Below are 27860 nucleotides of genomic sequence, written 5' to 3' on the forward strand. Positions count from 1 at the left end.
GATTCCGCACGAGAAACGGTCCTCTCTTCGGTATCGATTCGAAGTTGGCGACGCCGGCGACGCTGGTTCGGGGGTGGTTGAATTTCGCCTGGACCCAAGGCTTTCCAGGGAAAGCGTGGAACGGAGGCCTCAACAAAAGTTTCACAGTCGAGGAGCCGGCGACAATGGCCGAGCGAGATAAAGAGAAAAAGGAGAGAGACGGAGAGACAGCAGTACGGTTTAGCGCTGAATGCGGATGTCGCTAATTTTCTGCCTTGTCCACGCAAGCTTCTGCTTAAACCTCGCCCGTCCCCCTTTCCGCCGCAACCGGAAAACGCAAACCGATGGTCCCTTTGCCGCGTCACGTTTCGCGGCGTTGCGAGATTCGGGACCAACCGACGCTTTGTTCGAATCGACCAATTGTACGGCATTGTTGCTGTCGTCGGTTTTTCTACGAACGATTTTTCAGGATTTTCGTTGGGTACAGGATGTTCGTTGAAGGTTGATCAAATTTACCGTCGATGTACACGGGGTTGATGATGCGATTTGTGGTAGCAGCGTGCGAAACATCGTGCACATTGCATAACTTATTGGGATCGTAGATTCACAGACTGAAATATTGTTGAATATGAATATATGAAATATTGTTGACGTTGTGGAAAACATTTTGAAGTTTCATTCGCACTGTAACGAGACATAAGCGTCATGATTACGATGGATAAGATTAGAAACCAATCTGGAAACGTACGTAGGAGTTAGAAGATATTCGTTGAAGATGTATTTAGTGTAAGAAACTGGAGCAAAATACTAATTGGATTTTTGTGATTAACGTGACTTGAAAATAATAGATTTTTCGAATATCATTGATGTCAGTTTGTAAAATGTTGATAGAAACTAAGGGTGTCTCGTCTGAACTACGAGGGTATCGGCTATCACTCATGTCCACTTACAGATGTAAAATGTTGACAGGGACTAAAGAAATTTCATTTCAAATACAAAGACAATGACGTCTACCTACGTAAAATGTTGATAAAAACATCTTGTTTCAACTACCAAGATGTCGTCTATTATTGATGTTCACCTGAACATGTAAGATGTTGATAAAAGTTAAAGACGTCTCATTTCAACCATAAGAGTAGCATCTATCATTGATGTTCACCTGAACATGTAAAATGTTGATGGAAGCTAAAAGCGTTTCATCTCAACCATAAGAGTAGCATCTATCATTGATGTTCACCTGAACATGTAAAATGTTGATGGAAGCTAAAGGCGTCTCATCTCAACCATAAGAGTAGCATCTATCATTGATGTTCACCTGAATATGTAAACTGTTGATGAAAGCTAAAAGCGTTTCATCTCAACCATAAGAGTAGCATTTATCATTGATGTTCACCTGAACATGCAAAATGTTGATGGAAGCTAAAGGCGTCTCATCTCAACTATAAGAGTAGAATCTATCATTGATGTTCACCTGAACATATAAAATGTTGATGAAAACTAAAGGCATCTCATCTCAAACATTACAGTAGCGTCTCCCATTCATGTCTACTTACACATATGTGTAAAATGTTGATGAATACTAAAATTGTCTCGTCTCAACTAGAAAGACCTATCGTTGATGTTCTCTTACACATATGAAATGTTGATAAAAGGTAAAGGCGTCTCATCTCAAACATACGAGTTTTATGTCACTCTTCAACAACGTCTTTATCATCGTTTTTACACATACATATATTCCATGGATCGCCAAGCCATAAACACCGACAACGTGGCGCCGAAGCTGAGGATCCCGAAGGAACTCGACTAAGAATCTGCCCGAAAATGGAAGACACCGGAACAATGAACCGTGGTAGCTGCTGGCAGCGCGATTTCACGTGGAACGGGTCGTGTAACGTGGTGACATGTCACCCCGTGCCCCGCCCGGTTACTGAAAATAACCCCTTATTATCCGAGGCACTCCCACCAGGTCGCACGCGGCCCGGTATTCGCCGCGGCTTTCGCAGCCATTGTGAAACCGCGGCTGCCGCGTTTCCACGACCGCTCTTCGACGTCTGTCATTAATTCCGCTTTGGCCCCGGTGACGTGCCTCCATTATGAATGCACGCGCCGCGGGAAATAAAAAAAGGAGAAAAGAGAGAAGGAAAGAGAATAGGAAGACGGACTGAGAGAACCGGCGGAACACCGGTACGATCAACGTGGTTGATTCACGAGAGAGAGAGAGAGAGAGAGAGAGAGAAGGGAGAAGAGAAGCTAGTGAAATCGGCTACGAGCGACCTTAACCCGAATTCGAACGTGGGATTCGTTTTTACCACCGTGATTGATCGTTTGCTTTTTCCTTTTTTCTTTTTGAATTTGTTTGAGAATCCGAACTCCTCGTATTCGATGTTTAATACGATAAAGTTTCGAACTTGATACGCGCTGGCTCGGGAAGGTGGTTGATTTCTTGGTATGGAAAAGATTTATGTTCGTATTCCGATGTATCGTGTGGAATATTTTAAAATTTTGCTAATTCTTTTTCTCAATGCATGTTAATATAGTTAATAATGTAAGTGGATAATTTGTGCAAATTTGATAATTTCGCGAATGGAAGTAAAGAAATGGAACGCAAACAGGTTTCATCTACTAAATACACGGTGATCCTAAATTCGTGGTACGAGCGAAGTCAGAGAGACTTTATGAGTTAAAGTAAGGCGAAAATAGAGAATAACGAAATTGCGTTGGAGGTTTTGGTTTTTGAGAAGATCGAAGTTGAAAACTAGATCGAAAGTCAAGTACACGTACGTGTATTTGATTAATTGAAAAGTAGATAGGAAGTTGTTCTACGCGAGAAAATAAGTCGAAAACGCATAGAATAGTATCGTTTTGCTCCAAGCAAAGTACAAGTACTAAAACGACTATTTGAGAGTTCCAAGTGTTGCCTTTCAAATCCATCGATATTCTGCGTTTCACAATCTTCCACGTTTGAATATTCGGGAGAAGAATTGAAAAATAATTTTCTGCAAATTCGCGTATTTGAAAGATCATTTTATTCAAACATTCCCTCCAATGCTCGAAATTCGAGAATTTTCAAACGGACGACATCGATTAATTATAAAAACAGCGTAGCTCCCTATACTTGTAGCTACATATAAGCTGTCGATGGATTTTTGGGAAATTTAAAGACGCGCGAGCCCGAAGAATACAATAAAAATTCTTCGTTTGAAAGATCATTTTTTCCAATCTTCTCTCAAACGCTGCTCGAAAAACGAGTCGTCCTCGCAACGCGACTGCCGCTTAATAACTCGTTTTCCTCGAATCACGAAACAAAACGAAAGCAAAGTAAGATGAAAGGGAAGAAGAAGGAGAGCGAGCGGCGAGTGGTTGGGGCAGAGATAAAAGATAAATCACAGCCGGGTATCGGAATTACTCGTGGCCAGGAATCATGCAAATTTCGCGCAGAGGATTGTAACGAGCCGGATCCGCGTGGATCCGTCGACCGATAAAGAAAGCACGGTTAACGAGTTATGATCGAATAATGATAAATTCTGCGAACTGGCCGTCCAGCTGCTGGCAATCGTTAAGCCTTGGCCGAACATCCCACCTCGGCTGTTTCGAGCTTTTTCTCGTCGCCGGCATCGCGATTAATGTCTTCATGCCGACCCACGAGCTATTCTATCCCTCTCCTTTGCTCCTACTCCATCTCCTTTTATACGTTTCTTCCACTTTAATGCGTAACGAAAGGTACATACGTCGTTGATAACGTCTCGCGTTAGGAAATTTCAGTCGTCGACAGAGACCGCGGATGTTCATGGAAATTTTCATTTTCGTAAGCTCGTTAGAGAAATAGAATTTAAGCAGAGATTTCCTCGCTCGTTTCACGCGTTATTGTCGACTCGGCAACTAAGTGATTGCGGATTTTGTCATTAGGTGGCATTGACAAAATCCGCAATCAATTAGTTGCCAATCCAATAGATATTTCTGCAAATTCGTATCTGCGAGTATAATTAGAAAAGCGGAGACGCGATGGGCGATTGATTCGCTCGAATATTGTACCTAGTATCGTCGTTTGGATATTTCATTTTGTCTTTGTGCATTACGCGCACTCTATGGATTTTTGCATCTTCGAATATTTCCTATAATTTGCACAGAAACAATTGTACCAGTCGAGGGTTCAAAAATTCCTCTATCTTTGTACAAAGGTTTCCTCGGCAAGAAATCGTCGCAGCCGTGTGTTCTTTTTCATTCAAAAATGATAAACATCAATTTTTATAATTCTTCCTCGTCGATGAATTTCGTCGTCGTTTCTGTGACAAAACGTCTGCATTTATTTTCCTTTATTCAAAGTTGGTAAACGTCGATCTTTGAAATTGTTCCGCGTTGACGAAATTCATCGTTCACTTGGAATATGATCGGTGAAACTTGGTGAAAACGAAACGCATAACGTGTCGCAGCGGGGAGTTGTCGAGGCTGGAGCGGATACGTAGTTGGAAATTATAAATTACAGAGCTGGCGCGGAAGCGAGCCGGAGGCGCATAATACGCGCGGCCGGCGCGAATCGCAGCCACTGAATGTCTGATGCGCAATCAATGTCAGCTGACATTCGCCGGCCGTGAAACGAGCCGCATTGTGTTCCACGTTGCGGCCTGCGTTCAACCTCTACAGCCCCCATTTCCCCCGCCCCCTCCCGTTTCCACTGGAAAACGCGCCAACCTACCACCCATCGACGATTCTACCTATCGCTAGTATTATTTATTTCTCGTGTACCATGTTGCGTGTATCGCGTTAAGAAACTGCGAGTTAGAAGTGAAAAGAAGATAAAAATATTTGAAATACGCGTATAAAGCAGAATGGACCAGAAAATACGAAACACATTTATCAAATAATTATATCATTTTAATTAGCAAAAAAATCGAATATTTCTTGGAGCTAGATTTTGGGACAAAGTTGGCCAGAAAAATCATTTTAATTAGCAAAAAAAAAAAGTCGAATATCTCTTGAAGCGATTACTAGATTTTGGGACAAAGCTGGTCAGAAAAATCATTTTAATTAGCAAAAAGAAATCGAATATCTCTTGGAGCGATTACTGGATTTTGGGACAAAGTTGGTCAGAAAAATACGAGTTTGAAGTCGTAGCGAGGCTTTTTTTAAACCTATTCGACGCGAATTCTCTCTTCAAGATATCGACTTTCTTCACTTTCAAAACCTTGACAACGAGAAAATGTTCATAAATGTTTTTTAAGGAACATGAATAACAAATTCACTTAAAGAGGAACATTTTTGCTCGATGGCGTGAACTCTTGAACAAACCTTGGAACAGATGGAAGCTTGCAAATAGTCAATTTATTACAATAAACTAGATCTAATCCCGAGTCGTCGTACTTGCTAAAAACCTGACCATATTTCTTTTCAGGTAAGATAGACATATGTTGAGAAGATATTACAATATTCCACGACAGTTGCATTCCTGCACAACTTCGCAAGAGAGATTCGTTATTTCCTCGCCCTAATTCGTAACTCTTCCAACTCAATTTTCCAAAGAGATGTAATCAACCAGTTCACGTCATTGATATAAAGAATACAAATTCACGATGATACGAAATGAACAATGAAGATTCTACTGAGAAAGCAGCAAATATACAGTTGCTTTAAACCCCTGCACAAAATAATATTAGACGTGATAATCGTTTTAAACTCAAGTTTTCCCAGTTTACAAATTAGTGGAAATAGAACGGTTAAGAAGTGGAACGACGACCTGTTTAACAATCTGTTCCAAGCTTTTATTCGCTTCTTCTTCAAAGGAAAAAAACCCACCCCTCTCTCCCTCTCTTCTTTCAAAAACGAAAATTCCAGGAAATTCCCCTCCCCTCGTCAAATGAAGAGACGAGTATTTCCAGTCCTGGAACGGGAGTTTACCTCGAAGGGGTTTTGTCGCGCCACGATGGCGGGTCGGGGTGTTTCCTAAGGGCGTTTTTCAATCGGCGCTCACCTCAGTGACGGTTTCTAACAGACGCCAGCTACGCCGAAGGCAGCAGATTCACAGCTCCACCTTAATATTTTCCTGTGACGTTCGTGCCTTCGGATATTCTGTATATCTCTGCACTTTTACGTTTCTCGTAAACGTATAAAAATCCACGATTTATCGTTAATGGAGATCGTAACGAGACGAGCGAACATCTACGTTTTGAACAAAAAGAATTCGACTAACGTTTGTAATTTATTTTACGTTTGGTTTTCAAACTTGCAAAAAAAGTCGGAACAGTCGATGGGAAACACAAATTTAGCATTTGGAGCTGAGAGAAAACGTCGAAACCAGTGCGAAAATTCGCAGCTTGTAAGATTCCGTTGAAGAACGAAGCAAAAGGAAAGCTGGAAAAAGCTACTGAGAATAATTCACGACAAACGAGGAGGGTAATTCATGAGAAGTAAGTACAGCAAAAATACGAAAGCGTAATAAAAATGAGAAGCACAACTTCCTATCAAGGTATAATTTCTACTCGTCGAAAGCCGAGAAGCTTGTTCAGCTAACGTTAACATTCTCGATAGTAATCATCGTAATTCGATAGCACGTGTAAAATATCGCAAGTACTAATTGTTTGGTCAAGCTGTTTCATTGGTTATTTTATTAGTTCTTAGCCGATACCTCGCTAACTCAAACTTTCTTACCACGAGATTATTCGAATAATTTTCCCATTTCTGGAATTTGTTCTTCCACCTAAACTACACGATATCTTCTTCTTCCATCATTATTTAAAAAGCTAGTGATGCATCCTAACGTACATTGGTTACAAAAAATATTCCCATTCTATTTATAATTGTATTTAATTTATTTATTTTTTATTTATTAATTTATTAATTTATTTAATTGTATTGTATTTATTTATAATTACCAATTATCTGAGTGCAGGCTCCCTTGTTATTATACTAAAGCCATCGGTGCCTTGTAGTATAAAATGATTGCAGAAAGTATCAGCACATCGTTCTACTTATAACATAATCGCTAATTACATATATCAGTTATTTCAATCCAAATATATCAAATCGGTTGAAATCATTCGCGCAACGTGAAACAATAGTAAATACGTTTAATGAAGAAATAAGGGCAGCAGAAAATACCATTTGTAGCCAGTATACAAATCTGATCGTTCTCTGGAAAATCGAAGATCGAGTTTGAGAATGTTGTTCGTACAACTTAAACAACGTGCAACTCCGTCCTAGTCTCGCCGAGGACGCTTTAATTATGCGAATATTTATGCAAATTGCGATTTGCAAGGGGGTTTCTCGCGGTACTATGGCGGACCAGGGTGTTCCCTAAGGGCGTTTCTCTATTGGCGCTCACCTCTGCGTCTGTTTTTACAGCCGGAGCTACGCCGAAGAAAGGAGCCCTCGTGCGCACAAAATGTTTCGCGCTGATGCACGACGCCCTGTGCACCCTCGACTCGAGTGAGGAGAAAAGCGTCGCCCATAATAGAAACGTCTCTCCCCCAACCCTGCCCTCTCCAATCCGCGTAACATTCGAGAATTTCCGAAACACACGCGAGCATTCCTATTGTGGAGTATAGAATGGCCGGAATTTTCCATGGGTTTCCTCCATCTTCGAGCGGTTTTCACGGCCAAACGCCGATGGATCGTGTTTCCTGAACCTCTGACCGCCTTCCGTTCTTCCCTTCTGCCCTTGTTTCTCTCTTTTCTGTTCGTGCAGTCCTCGCGAACAGACACGCGGAATTCGTTCCAAGAATTCCCGTTTCCCGGCATTCCGAGAACAGCCGTGCTCCACCGTGGATGCCTTCCACGAGGTGTTCTTACGACTTCGCGTTGGATTTCAAGAGAGGATGCTCTCCACCGGGGTGAAAAATGCCGGTTTTATTACGTATGTAGTGTCGAAAGATACGGAATGGTCGAAGGACCAAGTATTCGGTGGAGAATTGGAAAATTGACATCGATTTCTCGTCGTCTTTTAGCCCTTTGGTTCTCTCGTTTGCGAATATCGCTTTGTATTTGAAGACGACAGACTTTGTATTTGATTTGTAGGTTCGTCGACGGATCAAATGGTGGCAAGTTATTAGACAAGTGCGAGGATCTTTGTATTAGCTTGTCCGAGAAGTGTCTTCCTTCGCAAATGTGTTTTTTACAACAGTGCAGCTTCGTACAAACGCGAAACCAAGTCTGTAAAACGTCACGGTGTTTATCTCGACAGAGCAAAATGGATCGTACGCAATTCAACAAAATAATATGAAACATAAAACGTTGCGCGTCTATTATTTCCTCGTAAAACGAAACGAAACTTTTTGGACAACCTGATAATAGTCGGTAAGTGAGACGTAGCTTCTATTTGGTTAGTGCGTTTGTCCGAAGGCAGTAGGTTCGTTGAAGGATCAATTGGTGGCAAATTAACGGAATGGCACAAGGTACGGGGATTTTTGAAATATTTAGCAAACGAAACAAATCCACGCGTAGCTATTTTATTAATTGCAATTGTAAAGATTCGAATTTTCGCAGTTTACGAGTATCAACTTGTAGAGTACAAGTTTATTTGAGTAATCGTTTCGGACGACGATATTTTACAGTAGAATTATTGCTTTTCTTGTTTCGTTGCGCAACGTTTCGTTCAAAGGCAGCAAACATGGTAGCGAGCTTTTTTTAGCAGAATATTGCATTTTACTGTAATTTTGCCAAACTCGAATGCAGAATATTCATAACTGCAGAGTTGTAGAAAGAAGCTGGTCGTACATTTTTTTTAAGCTGCTGTCTCTTCCCGTAGTTGGATAATTGAACTGTATCCACTTTAGATTATTTAGAAAATTCGTCGCGAAATTTTTCAGAAGATCCTGGATACTGTACCTTTACTGATATTATATCCTATCAACCCTCCAGTTGACAACGTTGATATCGTAATTACCCGCATAAAATTGCTATACGATACGTCTAAGTATGTAGCGCGAATAAACTCGCTTCCTCTACAGCGGATAGTAGGGCAAGGGATTAAGAATTCCACGAACTTTCTGAACAACCCAATGGGGAACTTATGAAATTGAAGCGTATGAAATTGTCATTTTGTCGAACGAAACTTCAACCACAGTTAACGTTAGTTTTCTTGAAATATCATGTGTTTAATTCAATGTAACTTGTACAGGATTCAATGCACCTTTCCAATGACTTACTGGCTTACTCGCCAAGATAGTTTTGGTAGAAGATTGTGAACCCTGATAATAATTATCAGTTACACCATCTATTCAAAAACCGACGATTAAGCATCGTTTTTCACTTTTGCTGAATATAAAATTGGCTAAATATAAAAAGTTAGATCGTTTGGCAATTTCACGATGCTTTCTCCGAACTGAATCCCATGCAAGAAAATCACGCGAATGCATGTTCACAATAGTCGATCAAAGAAGTTTTCATATTTCCACTAGAGATGTTGTATGATTAACGATAGAACAAAATTCACTGGATAATGTTTATCAATCGATGAAAAACTGCGAAGGGATTCGGTTTGGCTGATATTTATCAGCGAAGTAAAAGCTTGCGAGCGATTCAGTTTCCTATGCAGCGACTAAATATGCAGATACAAATTACGTATCGACGCGAATAACCATAATCGTCCACTGTCGTTGAAAAATGTTTCGAAGAACTTTCCAACCCCTTTTAAACCAACACTATTCTATCTACCAATGAGAATGTCCACTTACAGTCACGGTGACGATAAATGAATAATATTAGAGAATGGCAATTCATAGTGACTCATCGTGCCATAGAAATACCGCAAATAATACCACAAATAATACCACAAAACACCCCGCAGTCTCTTTACGCACTAGCTTACACCCCTGTTCTTGCTTTCCAAGGTGAACCTCGAGCTGACACGAAAATAATTCGCCTCGCTGAAAACCTCGTCCGACAGAACTGATGGAAGAAAAACTACCTCAAGTTGGTTCTAGATAATCGCGCAGGGTTGGTGTCTAAAATCGTAGATAGCTGGTGGCACCATTTTGTTCGCCAGGAGGCTAGAAACCCATCCCATTCGCCCCCACGCCACCCAGAGGCAACGCAGACGCATAGAAGTGGCCGGGAAGTAACTGGTGTCGCGAGCCAAACGTTTTGTGCAAGGCTGAACTACTCTGGACTTCGCGATTGGTGTCCAGGTCTGCTGCCTGCAACCCTTTCCACCCACGCGGCTCGCCTATGCGAGGCCGCGAAGCCAACCTTCCGCGCCTCTGAATTAATTAGAAGCTATCCCTACGATTATTCGCGCGAATCGAATCGTACCAGCTGGCAGTTGGATGGCTTTGGGTTAGGCCAGCGATTTTAACCGCTGCACGGTGACACGCTGCAGTGCGGCGGCGTTTTCAGTGGCGGGGTGAACTTTTGTGCGTTAGGGTGACAGTCTAGAGAATAGGGTTTTTTTTTTTTTTTTAAAGAAAATATCAAGATATTTGGAGCAGGATGAGTAAACGTTGGGATGGACTTCGAGAATAGGGGATCGTTGGTACGCTGAAGTAAATATCTTGGGGCTGATAGGTTGAGGGATATCGACACGCTGCCATAAGTACTTTAGGGGTGGAGAATATATTTAGTATAGCAAGAAATTATTTTATTCAAATTTTGAAATGCATAATTCGAGAACCGGAGGAACGTTAACGTGGCAGGTTAAGGAATATTAACACGCTGTGATGAGAATTTCGGGATGAAGAACACAAGATCGTTGATTTATTTCAATTCTGAGACGCATAATTGGAGAAGCGGAGTTTTGAAGGTGTGTTAGCACATCGAAGTGGTTGTTCCAAGGATAGTAGGTCGAGGAATCTTAACGTACCATGAATATTTGAGAAAAAGTATAAAAAGTAATCAAGGTCAATAAATATACAAGAGTCTTAGCACGGGGAAATGCGATCGTTTAACAAGTAGAACCACGTGAAAGTCGCGGAATGGAAGCTCGAGCGGCGGGGCAACGAATTAGAGACCCAGTTTCCACGTGGATAAAGTCGAGCGTCCCCGGCGAATCAGCGCGCTTTCGATCGTTCGGAAATGAATACGTAAAGGCTGGCAGTCGTATAGATCGCAGGTGTTGGTCGAAGGAAGACGGCTTAGGCGGGGCGAGTCCGAAACTTTTCATCGATCCTATCTAGCAAGTTTCAGCCAGGTCTAAGCAAGCGGAACCGGAGTTCTGGACATCGTATCCCTCGACATCCCCCACCGTGAATTCCGCCACGCGAACTGGAACGCGTCTATAGATAGACTTGTACAAGAGTTTCCTTCTGTTTTCCCCGATTCCTCGAGTAAGTCGAGCCTGTGGCCACCGCCGGGGGGAAACACTTTCCTCTTCTGGAATTTCGTGCTTTCACATCTCGTAAGGAAATAGGATTTTTATGCATTTGATATGAAAGTCGAAGATGCGATAAATATACGTACGCTAACTTGACTTAAATCGTCTGAAAGATTCAGCTTTTCGAACGTTCGAACAACTCGGATCGCCAATTATCTCGTGAGAGGAGATAACAGTGCGATAAAGAAATGTAAACTAGGTTGATATTTATCAAACTTGTAAGATTCGAAATAAACTAAAGAATATCGATGTTAATCATAGGAAACTAAAATTCGAGGATTTTTATTATACCAAAGATTATTATTAATAGCAGCCCTGTAATTAAGAAAGTCTAGAGTAAGTTAAAATTCAGGACTAAAAGTCGTGGAATTCTAAATGGAAGAATATGGGATGGAAGAATATTAATTTTAATTTTGCGAAATTGAAATTCGAGAAACACGCAATTCTTCGAAATTATCGTTTGCCTTTATCGAGACAGCCCTTTTATTATTAATATATATTATTATTATTATTATTATTATTATTAATAGGAGCCTTGCAATTAAAAAAGTCTAAAGTAAATTAAAATTTAGAACTAAAAGTCGTGGAATTCTAAATTGAAGAATATTAATTTTAGTTTTACGAAATTGAAATTCGAGAAACACGCGATTCTTCGAAATTATCGTTTGCCTCTATCGAGACAGCCCTTATTATTATTAATATATATTATTATTATTATTATTAACAGTCCTGCAATTAAAAAAATCTAAAGTAAACTAAAATTCAGGACTAAAAGTCGTGGAATTCTAAATGAGAGAATATAGGATGGAAAAATATTAATTTCAGTTTTACGAAATTGAAATTCGAGAAACACGCAATTCCTCGAAATTATCGTTTGCGTCTATCGAGACAGCCCTTCGATAAAGAGACGTATAATAAATTCTAACACAATACTACGATGCCAAATTGCCATTTACCTTCGTCAGAACGACCCTTCCTAATCGATTCGAGAAACAATTTTCACCGGTATCCCGTAAAGTCAATTTCCTCCGGCGAATCGTCTATAAGGCGAACCTTCGCCGATATTAATTATATCGTTTCTGTGGATGGAAACGGAAGTGCTGGGATCACAGGAGAGGCGAACGACAAGGAGTAGAACGACAGGCAGCAGCAGAATTTCATCGGTACCAAGGGGGTGGAAAAGGTCTTGCAAAGCGGAATGAAATTTTCACGAGGAACGAGACGCGTCATTATGGCGTGACATGCCACGACAAAAGGGGACTTGTACGTGCGATATTGAATTATCGATGGCCGCCGTGTGCTTGGATATTCATGTGCTGGCTGCATCGACAACCTTACTTCCGATGAGTGATATTTTTCGCCCTGCACGAGGCAGGGCAGATTTTCTTCACAATTTCTTCCTCCATCACGCGCCTTTAACCCTCCGAAATGTTCATTTTCGTTGGATAATTAGACACCACAGTCGCATAGTCGCAATTAAACGATCGTTCGCGTAGGTTAACTCTTAACTGGTATTACGAGTGGGAAATTTACGCGAGGGAAATTTTAATTAATACTTGCAGGCGAAGGCGGTCGTGAATTATTGTTTGCTAGATCGTGTCTAAGCGCTGTTACTCGATTAAACGGTGATTTTATTTTTTTTTTTTTTTTTTTTTTTTTTTAAATTTAATTATTACGTAAAGGTGAGAAGTGGACTTGATGGACTGCTCGTTTCATAAAGTGAAATATTTCATGGCTGTGGTAGCAATGTCTCCGCTGGATGAGTGTTGAAAATTATACTTCACAATTTAGCTTTACTTATACGATGTTTCGTTTCGTTGATTAAATTTGTCTATAATCGACGGTACCCTCTTAATAAATTAACGTAGTTTCGAAGAAAATTTCGTGACAATGTACGATTGATAAATGATACGACAATGATAAATGTACGATTATAATTAAGCAAGGGTAAAAATTCATCCGAGAAGAAATGAAATTAGGTTGGAGGAAGAGGTATGATGCGAATAATTTATTAGATCAGTCTACGGTGTGTACTGGAAGTTAATATCGAAACTTGTGACTGAATGCTATTACGAATTTATCGCATGATTATATGGTGCTACAGTACAGTGCCATAGAAAAACTGCAATTTTAACTTGCAGTTTCATTTAGTTGTATTTGTCGTAAAATTCTGTCACAACAAAGAAGCGTATACCGGAGATTCCAAGCGTAACAGGAAAGTATCTACAAAACAAACAATACGTACTCGTGCAACTTACGCATTCTTACAACAATAATTACCTTGAAGAACAACCTGTAAAGTGGGTTACGGGTAAAAAGAATAACTTGCGTCGAAGCTCGCTCCTTACACTATGTTTGTTACGTTACTCAGCTTGTTTTATAACTAGATTCCCGTGTGCAGTTGACGTAAAATAGTAATATCAAAAAAAAGGAGATGGAAAGTTTCTAACATTTCCACTATATAGTCTTTCTAACTTCCCACGCAGCTAAATCAATTAAAAGTTATGTTACCGTACGATTCTACGTTTCCTTTTCTTAATTCAAAGCAACGTCGTAAGAGTAAAATAAAAGATGTTGCGATAAAAATCTTCGTAAGAAACGTGCACACCTTCTCTACGGATTCGCCTAAAAATCGAAGAAGCAAAGAAGAATTTTAAGGATAAAAACAAACCAAAATTTCCAAACTTCCTTTACAAACTAACCCAAATATCGCGTTACAGAAACAGCAGAATCTCCCTCGAGATGAAGTAGAATCGTAACGAACGGAATCAAAAATATTACGATAAAAATTTTCGTGAGAATAAAAATCAAACCAAAAACAAAAAAAAAAAAAGAAAAAAAAATGGAAAAATTCGGAAACTCTCTTCATAACGTAACCTAAAGATCACATTATAAACACACCATCGACAGAAACGAAAATCGTAAAGATAAAACGAAATCTCAAAAATGATCGAAGTGCCCAGAATTGTCTCCTCAGGGTTCTTTTTTTTTTTATTTAGTATTTCACATTCACAATTTGTTCAATTTGGACATTTGGAAACACCAAGATCTTCATCGAGAAAAAAGCAAACGGTGAGAATAGAATGGAACCGTAAAAGCGACCAAACATTCACAAACTTTCTTCACAGACTGATCTAAAAATCATCCTTATAAAAACACTATAATCTTCATCGAGACAAAGGAAAATTCTCGAAAGAAATCCCCTCTCTCTCTCTCTCCATCTTCCTCTCACCTTCTTTACCTCGATCAACGTAATCACGGGGATCACGAGGCGAAGCTGGATGGTTTAAAAAGGCTCCGAAAATTCGGATCGTTGTCCAAGGGGTTCCGAGGTTCTGTCGGCGTAATCCGATCCAAGACATCTATGTCGATAGGGCAATAATTAGGCTGCTTAAAGAGCTAGAAAGGGTGGAAGTAGGCGATCGTAGCGTAGCAGTAGAAAGAGAAGAAGAAGGAGAAGAAGTGGCGGATGAAGAAGGGGACGAAATGCGAGAGAAATGGACGTGAGAGAAGGACAAAGGAGGCAGGGGAAGTGAGCAGAAGAGAAGGGAGGACGCACAGCAACGTCGGCTCTTTCTGTCGCCTCGAAGAAGGGTCCAGAGGCGGACTGGTCGGTAGTCGTGTCGGTTCCCGTGGCCTTTCATCCCTTTCGACGTGCGCGCCGCCGTGAATAGGCGAAACTAGAGGTACCGAGAGGGCACCGGTCCTCCGCGGCTTCCACACACGTTTCCCAGTGAAAGGGTAGAAAGAGAGGCAGTCGACTTGTCCCGCCAGCCTGTCACGTCCCTTGTGAACCGTGTCCGCGCTCGCGCTAGCGATGGCCTCGAGCATGTAATCGCTTCTTCCTGCGCTACGTATGTAGGTCCCTGATCGAGGATTAGCTTGGCATTTCGGTTTCTATGAGTTTCGGTAGTACAGAAGGGATCAGGTAAATTTCACAGATTTCTATTTAACGTGAACACGTTTCATTTTCACGTTTTTTCTGCTACTCAATATAGGTGCTTAATGTTAATGTAGGATACTTTCGTCCTAATTGTCTAAATATTTAAGGATCCACAGAAATCCGACAAACGGACCCTCGGAATCCATTCCGATCGTTTATCTTTATATCCAACCCTTCCTTCCTCCGATAACGACTGTCGTCCTTTTATCGGCCTCCATCACCTTTGTCGCGGAGGAAAATTCTCGAACAAAAGTTTGGAAAACACACAAACACCGTATAAACGCTGCTCTTCAGCCAGAACAAGGTTCGCGGTAAAGCCCATAATCATAAACTTAATAACAGCATAATCCTATACAGCGGCTACAAACGGTATTGCCATGTAAATACCTAGCTATTTATTTTCTACCCAAGCGTATTTTTACCAGGTTCTTCCATTCCATCCATTCCATTTACTACATACAGTACGTACAATATAATACGTACAGTAGGTGCAGTCTATACCATACAGTCCAAGTGCTACGTATCAAATTCGTGCAGTCGTAGAAAAGATACGAAGCTCGATATGCTTGCGCCCGAAAGCTCGTAAATGCTGTGACGAATACGATACCTCGCCGATACTGTTCTCGGTCGCTGTACCGCGCCGTAAGACCGTCTCGAATCTGACTTTTGTCCGAACCAAAGTTTTAGCCACGAGGTGCGTGAAATTTCTGGAAAGCACGCGTGTCACGTAGAACGAGAGCGAGAGGATTCAATGCCCATCGCTAAATAGGGGTACAACAAGGAGGGGGGCAGAGGGCGAGTCCGGGTTCTCGGAGGGGAGGGTTGGCGAGCCGGTATAATGGCGGCTTCGGCACAGGCCCCCAAAAGAAACCCATAGATATCGCATTGCGCGGCCAGGACTGACGGGACAAAACAGCCCGACAATAGGGGGGGTTTTCGGTGCTCCGCCGCGAGATTCGTGGCCAGCTGTGGAGGGGCGAACGAAGAACCGAAACGGGCCCACGTTGGAAAGAAGAGGATGCAGCTAGGCGCGTTTTCACGTCACCGGTCGGGGGACCAGGGGAACCGAGACGCGGCAGCCTGCCCATCGGGCCCTCCTCGCGTGCCGATCCATTAATTAACCATCGTCGTTTCTTACCCTCCGCGGTGAGGTCTGACTCGCTCGTAGCCCTCTCTGCAACTTCTCTAACCGTTGGAAAATTCGAGCCCCCCCATCGGGTATGTCGGTTCACGCGCCATTGAATCATCCGCATCGTTGACGTTGGCATTCGGCATTTAGAATTTCGGATTTTTCGAGGTTTCTGGGCTTCTCGTGATTCTACTTGGATAAGACTCGAAGATTAATAGAGTGTGGTTCGACTCTGTCGTTCTGGGGTTAGGTTAATCCCGAAATGAAAATTATATTCCAATGGATACGGTCGAGATATCGAGAAATTGTTGGTTTCGGGATTTAACGTCGTTGAATCTTACCGTTTCCGAGTTGCCTGGCGAACCAACTTTTTTAAGGAAGATACGCACGGATATGTAAACGCGAAGCCGAGACGAGAGCAACTGAATTGCATTTCAAACATTTACCGCGAAGTTGCTAATGTTGAAGGTACTAGCTGCCAACTTGACGTACAAGTTTTAACTGCATGTGCGTGAGTTTACGTTTCGTTGAATTACGGGTATCCTTAGGCGAGGATGACGTTGGGTTTGACGAAGTTCCGCAATTTTATAATCTTGCTTCGATTAGATTTTAAGTTGATCCAGTCGAGCCTTTGATTATTATCAATGCACGCAACTTCTGAGTTCGTCTAATTAAATGCTACCGCGCTCTTCGTATCTTCGTTGTGTACCTTAATTTTTATCGATGTAGAATTATGCGCGCGGTGAACTGTCCGAAAACGTTGGAGCAAACGGACGTTCGAATGAAGATTTCTTCGATGGCTTTCGGAAATAACCTGCAGCAGACTCTTATGAAATTCTGTCTGTTCAGAGATATTCGCGAGTCTGTCGTCGGATTATTTGCATTAAAAAGTCAGTTTGATGGACTAAACAGTTGGAAGGCACGTGTCACCGCGGAAACTTGTTTCAATATGCGATAAACCATACTCCTCTGTCAACGTGAGACGTTAGCGCTCTTATAGAGACATAGACCGTGGAAGGAAAATAAAATCGCGTCGTATGTCCGCGACTTTTATCTAGAAGGCAAGAAAACTATAGTTTTAGCCAGGGAAAACTTGTCCCTTGGTCGCTTGAGCGTCGTCGACGCGTCGGAGCTTCTACGTGCAGGGTAAAAACGAAACAAGAAACAAAGGGAAAATAAATGGAGAGACAAGGGACAACGAAAGGGGCGGAAAATTATAATTTTATATCCATAGATAAAGATAGAAACGAAGAGGCGAGAATTAATAATTCAATGAAATAATGACGTGGTTCGCGTGTTTCGCGGAGAGAAACGTTGCACGATCGTCGCTTCGATCCTCGGCATCGCGATTATTACCGCTGCTTCTTCGAGTAATTAGGCGTTTTGTATCTCTCATTGGCCATCTATGCTTCACGATTTATCACTCTGCTTACAGATTAATTTCGTGCATCGCGCTTCAGTACGAAGCTCTCCTTTGCTTTATCGTCCACGCAACATCCAGCTTTATCGACGTTCATTGATGTTTTTATAAGCGTTGAACGTTGAGCAGAAGCAATAAACGTGTGTATGAGTCAGATACCTTTGTATCGAGTAGTCGTTAGGATTAATCAAATATCAGAGTTTTAATACAATTTATTATATTTCTCTTTTATGTGGTAGTTATGGTTAACGTAATCACGGTTGAAGAGTGACTGGAATCAACAACATTCCACGAGCTTAAAGATGAGGAAAGAAATTCCGTCAAATTGTCGTTTCCCTTAAAATGTCTGGTTCGTTTCTTCTCTTGAACTTTCCTTTTTTATACAGAAGTCATCAAATCTTTGGATCTGTTCGACGTAATCTCGCTCGAAGGACAAGAAAACGCGAACTCGAATCGATTACATGTTTCAGAAGTTCAAAGACGAAAGAAAAATGAAAAAAGAAGCTTCTTGAATTTTTTCTTTTCGCACAGAAGTCATCGAATGGCAGTCAACGTAGATACTTGTGAATCGAAGAGTAGAAAATTCGAATTCGAATTAATCGTGTACCACATTCCGCGAGTTTGAAGACGAAGGGAAAGTGTAAAAAATAAATCCGAAAATCTTTTTGGATTCCTTAAAATGTCTTGAATTTTTCCTCTTGATACGTAAGTCGTGTAATTAGCATAAGTTCGATCGTAGATGGACTAAGACAGTGCCGATAGGTTTGAAGCTTTTTCTTCGTAGATTTTGAGAAAAAAAAAACGAAGTTGAGACGAACATCGAGCAGCGTAGTCTTTCGCGTTAGGTTAATGCTCACGATCAATTTCACTTGCCAGCCCACAGTGTTCCCTCTCCCGAAGAACGTCGCTGCTTAATCGATACGTCGCTTTTAGACTCTCTGACAGCCTAAGCGCGTCACTATTTCAAGTCGAACTACGAATAGACAACGCTTCACCTTGTTTCCAGCTGAAATACTTCCTTCTGATAATTTTGAAACAATAATCGTGTAACTCTGAGAGTATAGAAAATGTAAATTTTGATGGATCAGTAGAGCCTGTTACATATTTTTATCAAAATGTAGTACGTGTCTCGAGGAATTTTTATTTTTCCTAGAATATCTGTATTAGATCGCTGAGAAATTACTCTCAGATTTCTGATAAATAAGACGCTGAGAAGCTAAATGTAGATTTACTGAAAAATGAAATTCAAGTTGCCGCAAGATGAATCTCACATTGCTGGAAAAACAAATGTAGATTTCTAGAAAATTGAACATCGATTGACGGAAAGCTCGATTTAACTTGCTGAAAAATTAAGCACAGAATGATGCAAGATTATATGTAACTAGTATATTCGTAGAAAATCTATGTGCACATAAATTTCCAACGAGAAGAAAAATCGAATAAGTAAAACTCTTGGTCGTTAAAATTAATTCAACCGCAAAATTAATCGTCGTGAAAATTATTTTTAAATTAGTAAATTAGTCGTCGTTAAACAACCGATGAATCGAAGAGTATACGTGTAAATAGCAAGTAGACAATTTCCCTATATCGCGTCGAGTAAAATTGAAATTTCCTGCCACAAGACATTAATAATGGCTCGCGTCCAGTACACGAGCAACGAAGAGCAGGAATCTGCTTTGACTCCGGTTTACTGCCGGGCTTTTGTAGAAAATTCAACTTGTCACGACGTTCGTTGCGCGTTTTTCGAAGAGATCGGTGCAAACGCAACAATGTAGGGCGGCGGTGAGTGACGGCAGACGGAAATACGTGGCTTTGCATGACCCGTGCTAACCCTTGTCGCGTCCACGTTTACAATCGGAAGGTGGACGTTGCATGCCTGTCGAGAAGATACTATACTAGAGAAGATACTATAGTCGCTGAAGTCCTCCGGTTTAAACCACAACTGGTAAACAGGTGACTCTGGTCGAAAGGGTGAATGAAAATCGCGTGGAAATTTTATTGCCAAGATTTCGTAGGCACGGGATTCTTTCTGCTTCCACATTCAAAAATTTCCTGGGAATAAATTACTTTGCTTGGAAAGATGAAAGAGATCGTAGGAATAAATTTTATCGTGAAAATTTTCTGGACGAAATTCTTTTGGTTTGGAAATTAAGAAATTGTTTTAGAAGGAATGTTAAAAAAAATGGTTTGTTTGGAAGAGCGAATAAAAATTACAAGGAAATGTCGTTGGAGTTTAAAAGTTTAAAGAATTTAAAGTTTGGATTTGACAATTTAGAAATTTTGTTCGAAGAAAGATTCTTTTTGAGAGGAATGATTTTGCTTAGAAACGAAGGAAAGTTAGAAATAATTTTCCAATTTTCCTGATCTTTGTACTTTCTTCGGTACACGCGGATTCGTTATTGTATTGGAAGCTTCCTTGCTAAAAGTTTCAAGAAAGGTTAATTGGGCCATTGTCAAGCAGAGTGTCTGCTTCTTTTAATTGAAGGGTTCTTTGACGTGTCTTTGAGAAGCTTCTTAGTTCTTCAAGCAGTTTTCTGTTGTAAAACAGCGAAGCGACTCGAGAAAGTGGCGAGTTACAGTTTACGTAACACTCTGCAAAAATTCTCGTGCGGTTGTTTGACAAAAAATAAAAAAAAAGAATAAACAATTAATATCGTCTCAAATCAAAGAAGACACCGATTAAATATACTTCCATACAGAATCATCTACGCCTATTCCAATATCCAATTAGACTCACAATTTTCCAACCTTACATCTATTTTTATCTCTATTAATAGTCTTCGATTTTATTCTAAAAAAAATCGTCGGTAACTTTCACACAAACAAATCAAAGAAGAAATTAATAAAATCCCTACACAGAATTTTCTACGATTATTCCAATATGTATTTAATCGCGCCCCTTTTCCAACCTACCCCTATTTTCACCCGTATCGATGTTTTTCGATTCTCAAAGAACCGATAACAACTTTCCTACGAACAAATGAAAAAGAAATTAATTAAGAACAGTTCAACACAGAATCTCCTACAATCTTTGCAGTATTTAACTGTAGCTGCCACAATTCCCCAAACCTACCCCTACTTTCACCCGTATCGATGATTTTCGATTCTCAAAGAACCGACAACAACTTTCCTACGAACAAATGAAAAAGAAATTAATTAAGAACATTTCTACACAGAATCTCCTACAATCTTTGCAATATTTAACTGTAGCTGCCACAATTCCCCAAACCTACCCCTATTCTCAACCGTATTAACGATCTTCGTTTTCGAAAGAACATCGTGTCCACCGCTAAGAATCAACCGGAAACACGTAACGGAGTCATCGAGATGAAGCGTAACGGTGACTCAACAGTGCCGTGCACGAGCACAATGAGTCGTTTTAGCAGATTTTCGGGGTAGAACTGGATAGAGAGGCGTTTACAGAGACGTAATCCAAAGGAGGGGCAGGGGTGCGTCGATCGAGTGGTTTGACAGCGGGGTAGTTTAGTCAGATATATATATATATATATATTTCTAATACTATTAGCCGGTGTTCCGTTACACAACGACAGATGGACGAGCAGATATATCCGCTCTGTTTGGATCGACGCTGTTCGGGGGTGCAGCTGCGTGTGTGTAAACCGTGCCGCCGCTGTTTGTGCCTCGACATCAATTGATAGTTTGGGTAAACGGGCTGCAGAGGGAGAAAGAAAGGGAAAACAGAGAGGAAAAAGGGCCGAGCCGCGGTGGTTTCTTCTTCGATTTGCTATTTCGCGTTCGATTAATTGTCTGATCTTCGCCGCGAATATTCTACTTTGCTCTTGATTTCCATCTTGTCGACATCTATCGATGAATCTTTACTTATCGCGCGCTATCAATGGTTCGACTATCTTCTTTATTGTACTTTTACGTTTCATAGTACGACGCAAGTCTTATATTGTATAAAAAATAAAAAATAAAAAAGGAGGAGGAAAGAAAGGAAAATTGCATTAGTTCGCGGCAAGTTATATCGTACAATATTGGTCGTCTTATCTTTATCGTCCACCTTCTTGTATTACGATATTACGACAACATTCTTAGGTCATCTCTGTTTTTACGAATGTATAGAAATTTCAAGTTATTTTATATATCTGTTATTCCTTCTTGAGAAGCAGGTACTTCATTTAAAAAATTATTCTTCACTTGTTGCTTCTTAAATTCAGCCCAAGGTTATATCTACCCATGTGAAAGTATTACAGTTGCCATTACAAGATCGCTATCGTACATTTTGTTATCATATATGAACTTTCAATAAAAAAAAAAAAATGCAAGCGATGCTATTGACAAAAGTATTCTGTAAGAAAATTCGTGGATGAAGATGGTAGAAAATGAACAAAGTTGTACTAATCGAAACGCAGATTATTTTAACCGGAAATCTTGTTAATTACTTTTTTATCGAATTTTCCTACCTCTGCTATTCATCGAATATCGAAAAGAAAAATTTTACTCTGCTGCAAGATAAAAGAGATGATAATGTTTCGATCGGTAATTTCATTCCACATAGAAATTTCACGAGGGAACCGAATGCATCGGTCTTGGTCGACGATATTCGAATTCTAATGCGATATTCCGTGGCGGATGGGTGGCAGGCTGCATACGTACGAGATAATTCAATTAACCTCGGGTAGTCGGCTCCTGGAAATACAATTCGAGGTCCCTGCACGTTGTACACGGCAAGACTGTTACGAATCGGGCCGAGTAGTTGCCGGATAATTGTACATATCGCGGTCGAGGGTTCCTTCACGAGATCGTTCAACAATTAGGCGTTCCCACTTTCGCCTCGTTATCCGTCGATCAGATTCGCGTTGTTATGGCGTTGAAAACTACCCCGACGAACTATTCCTCCGCATGATTTTTCCGAATTAACTCGAGTATCCATATACGTCGAACGAACTTGATCTTTATCTTCTCTTTCGTTTAAATCTTTCCCAATTTCTTCGTATTTTTATCTTTGAAATTTTACGAAAATCCTGTTTTATTTGAAATTCCTCCAGTTTAGTTGGTTATTTTCTATCTTGCTAATTTTTTATTGAATTTTCATTCTTTTTGGAAATCTCGTTCTATTTGTCTAAAACTCTGGCGTCTTTCACTTTTGGAAAAATATTTAGAAAATAAACTATCGGATAGGTTTCACGTAAGATACACTTCTTGGTGATGTTAAATAATCAAAAATTACGGCAATCTCGTTAGATTCAAGGAAATATCACGAGGACGTGAAACTCAGACGAGACTTTCACGCGTTTACGAGAACTTATGAAAATTCCATTCTGCTGAAGGAAATCCATCAGTCGTCTCTCGGTAGACGTCTCAGTGTCAGAAATGACTGTAGCGCGGTTTTTTATGTAATTTCGTATTTTTAGAAACAAGTGATTAAACAAGTGGAAGCTAAGTAATTTATTTCCTTCGTTGAACGTTATAACAAGCGTCGTACTCTGGATATTTCGTATATTTTTTCATATTGCGTGCGTTTTAGTAATTTTAAGCGTCCTATAAATGCATCGAATTTCGCAGTCTAGCAATGACGATTTTAGGATTTTTGCTTCGAAAATCGGAAGCAAACCCGACGAGTCGTCGACCTTTCATCCCCCCAAACTGTCATCCAAGAATCAGACACTCGACCGTGGAATTCTCTTTAATCGCGTGTCTCATCCGCCACGACAGTCCGCGATCGATCAAGCACGAACGCTTATCAAGAGGACCGAGGCACACGCGCGAGCAGAGAATTCGAAAATCGCGAGGCGCCGCGCAGACGGCGTATCCAGCTTTTTCTTCGGCCGTTTGGTTGTTTGTTCCGGCCGTTTCGCCGGTTAGCTACTCGACTGCCCTTCCCTTTTTCGCTTTTCCATCCACCGTATTCTTCTTCTCGTAGAAAACACAAAACACGTAATAAGCATGCAACGATTTCGGAAATTATTTTCCAACTATCATTGCTGTCATAAAAATAACGTACGCACGTATCGCGTGTATTGTAAGAAACATTTCGACGTTTTTTTTTATAATCGATACACTGTGAATTTTATTAACTTTTGCACTGAAACTGTGCCACTGTATATATTAGGTTGGCAACTAAGTGATTGCGGATTTTGTCAGTACCACCTAATGACAAACTCCGCAATCACTTAGTTACCAACCCAATACAATCTGTACATTTATCATTCTTATTTTTGTAGACAAATAAAATACAACAATCTTTAGAAGTGAGGGAGTCGTTAGGAGAATTGCTGTTTGAGACAATCGTTAAAAAACCATTAAAACCAATGAGTAAGTAGCGATATATAATATTTGCATTTAATACTTTCGCGATGTACTATCATTTTATTAATACATTTGTTTTATTATTATTATTATTATTGTAATAACTGTACACCTATTGGGTTAATATATTATTAACGGCAATTCATGCTACACAATTTGTTTATTAATACATATTGTTGGTAGAATTTAACATAATCGTCAATACGTAAATACGGCGTGAAACTGTAAAATTGGGAAAATTGGTGCCAACTCAATATATTTATTCGTCGCTCTTATCAAACGTAAATCCATTTTGTAAACCTATGGTGTCTTTCTACACCTTGACGGACAAATGGAAGTTGAAAATCCATACTTGTGTATAATGACTTCTGATAAAATAATTAACATTTAGTATAAACAACATTAACAAAAAAAAAAAAACTAAAAGCTAATATCGTCGAGCCAAACATCTGTCGATAACAGGTCATCTCGATTGTCCTTGTCAATTACGACACTTTTTTCTAAAATTCTAGTGTTTCTCGCATTGCTTGTTCCTTCTGACTTACTCCACCATTGTGTCTGCTTCTTATTTTACAAATTTCCGTTTATCCGCCGCTCTAGCTACGATAATACGAAATATCCTTTCCAGAGATTGTAATTTTTGTGTTCGAGAAGCTAATTGGTTCGTCGTGGATGTCGCGGTTTTAGGTTTGGTCGCTGACGATCCGACAGACTGCCGAGAGAAAGGAGGCGGCCTGTGGATGGGGTTGGAACTCGGCCTCGTCGGCGTGACGCTATTCCGGGAATGTGGGAATCACCACGGCTGTGATTCAGTTCATATTACCCACGTTTCGCGGTAAGTAATACGCTTGGTGTATGATTACGGCTGTTTGTCGCCAGCGAAATCCGGCCACCGGTCTGCGGCCGTGATTAACGACCTTTTCTTTCGTTTTCTTGCGGGTTTTCGAACGGGTTAAAGAAGAAGAGGACGGCGCAGAAGATTTTCAGATTCGATTTTCGAGTTACAAATGGCTGAGCATTGGTTTAGCCCTGTTGCGTTATTTCGGTTATCTTCCACTCGATCGTATTTCTCTGTCACTAACAGATTTCTCAAGCTCGAGAGGAAACACCGAGCAATCATCGATCCTTATTTTTCTATCACTGACAAGCTTCCTCCATTGCAGAGGAAAACGAAGCAAACGCGCCAGAGATTTTGTAAATCATCGGTCTTCTCGATCGTCGAAATAAGAGCGAGATTCGAACGTAAAAGCTGAAGGCTCGCAGCAGGGTTAACGATAGAAGCATGGAAGATCAGGTTTTTTATTTTTCAAAAATTTTTAAAGCGTTTTTGAGAATATTAGCGTTCACTTTTGTTGAGATATGTATAATTTTCTGTGCTGGACTGGGTTAAATGCGCAGTAGAGATACTTGTATGTGAATATCAGTGTGTGGAGGTATGTGTGAGCGCGGTGTCTCGAAACAGATGAACGTGAACTAGTCAGTCGGTTAACAGTCGGGTACAGAGGAAAGTGCTGAGACGCGTGCAAGTGTGTATCGATGAATATATAAGAAATCGTCCATGAAATAAATATATTACTATTTTAATATTAAAACTCGATATAAATTTAGTGTTCCTATAACATTATTTCGACTTCAGAGATCCACAATTCTCAACAATTTTATATACTTGCCTATTTCGTTATATTAATTTTATTTTGATTAATTACGCATAACACGCTTAGGTATACCCATATTGCAAGTTGACAGTTTAGTGTTAAGGCATCTTTGTATTAGGTGGTCGGAAAAGTTTCTTTCGTTTTATAAGGAAGTAATGAATGCACATTTCCCGTTTTATATTATTTTATCGAATTACGTATGATCCATTTTGTTCTATCAAAAACGTTCGACAGATTAGGTTTCATGTTTGCATAAAGATGCATCGTTGTAAAAGGCGTGTCTGACACTTTCCAAACAACCTAATATTTCGAGAATTTTCTTATCTCAACTTGAGTGTTTTGGGAAGAGAAGAATGTTATAAATATCAATAAATATATCCATCTACGATAACCATCTTCTTTTTTCCTATTCTCTGTTAATAGAAATAAAATGGAGTAACAGCGTGCAAATTGTCGACGTGGAAATAACGTAACGTGGGAATGAAGAAAATTTGCGTCCATATTCGTCGAAGAAGATTTGCCGCGAAGAGATGCCAATCGATGGCAGGTTTTGCTTGTAAGACAAATTTTTTTGATGTTTAACAGCGTAGGATGGGTGGAAGTAAGGAAGTAAGCCTTGGGAAAGAGACGTACAACATATGGAGATATCGTGGTGAACACACCTGTGACGAGTTATATCACGCAACGCCCATTACTGTCGCGGACGGTTCCACGTCGAAAACGAGTCTCTTATTCTGCTGACAGTCAACGCCTTCTAATCGCATCCATTACAGATATGTACAGCCGATTGATATCTCTTTGAGTTTCTTCCACGTCTTTCATTTCAGTTACAAGATAATTCTATACTTTTATAGTACAGTTCAGTAGTAACGTTTTCCGATAAAACGACTGGGAATCGACGAATGGAATTAAATTAATAAATTAATACTAATTTTAATATTCTTCTTAATATTCACAAATCGAAGAAACAAATTTAACAAACCTTTGTCTTACGTTTGATGAATATTTCACATTAATAATAAGCTTTTGTCAACTTGTATTACTCGATATCGATGTCATCCGAGTAGAATGGCAAGAAATTGAAATGTAGAAATAGAAGAAGCGTTCGAAGTTTGCAAAACGATCTCAGAAACTTGCGAAATTACCATCCTACTGTGTTTAATAGTTGTTTTGTATCAACTTTTTCAATGTCGATATTTTTCCTTAAAAAATGTTGAAACGGATTGAAAAATATAATAGAAATCAACTTTATCTCGTTAACCTTCGTCATTTCACAAATATTTCCTATGAAAAAAAATCCTCGGAGCTCATAAATAACGTAACAATCTGCACTTTTCTTACAGATTTCAAAATTCTCGAGGAATCGTGTTCGACGTCTCGAGAATATTTCTCAATAAACGCTGAAACCCGTAAGAGTGAAAAAGTCATCGAAGAAAGTCCCGAAGAAATTTAAAAAACCACCGAAGACTATAAAAATCAACCTACTCCAACGATAGCTTCGCGTCAATCTCGTCAACGTTCTCTACTTCGCCAATATCCCCTTTAAAAAGTAGCCCACAAAGTCGACGAGTGACTCGAGAAACTTTTCTCCTCTGCTCGCGAACACCAAAATTCTTAAACCGAAGAAAATTCCAACCGAGCTTTCGCGCCACCTCGGAAAATCTCCGAACCACCGAAAACTATAAAAATTATGCCGCTTCGTGTCCAACGATAGTTTCACGTCGATCACGTCGACCTCGCCACTTCGCCAATATCCCCTTTAAAAAGTAACTCACAAAGCTCTAGAATCATTCGAGAAACTTTCCTCTTCTACCGGCAAATCCCGAAATTTTCAAACGTACGTTTCAGATCGATAAACGCTAAAAATCCGCGAACAAAAGAGGACAAAAAAAAAAAATAGAGTGCGAAAATCATCGGAGAAGATTCCAATTCCACTTTGCTTTACCTCGAAAAATCGCTCGAAAAACTATAAAAATCACCTCCGCTGTACGTTCGATTGTTCGTGCTAAGCTCGTCAACGTTCGCCACGAAACACCATGTACCCGCGGCAAGCATCCCTCTTTGTCTCTCGATGCAGAGTCAAAAGGGCGATCGTGGAAACTGGCCACGTTCCTGGAGCGCAAAGGCTGCCAGTTACACGGCGGGTCGACGGGGCTGGCGTT

General features: G+C 40.3%; 1 protein-coding gene across 1 annotated transcript in view; it reads left to right on the plus strand.

Annotated features, from left to right (window-relative positions):
- Nucleotides 1–26348, plus strand: part of LOC117151446 — an 80210-nt gene extending 53862 nt beyond the window's left edge. The window contains exons 2-4 of the mRNA XM_033319789.1: nt 23959–24049; nt 24644–24878; nt 26122–26348. Coding sequence (XP_033175680.1) covers nt 23959–24049; nt 24644–24878; nt 26122–26137 — 342 coding nt within the window. The 3' untranslated portion in view covers nt 26138–26348. The remainder of the gene's footprint in view (nt 1–23958; nt 24050–24643; nt 24879–26121) is intronic.
- The last annotated feature ends 1512 nt before the right edge of the window (nt 26349–27860 follow it).

Source organism: Bombus impatiens, unplaced genomic scaffold (genome assembly GCF_000188095.3).
Source record: "Bombus impatiens unplaced genomic scaffold, BIMP_2.2 scf_0217, whole genome shotgun sequence".
In the NCBI taxonomy this organism is placed as follows: Eukaryota; Metazoa; Arthropoda; class Insecta; order Hymenoptera; family Apidae; genus Bombus; species Bombus impatiens.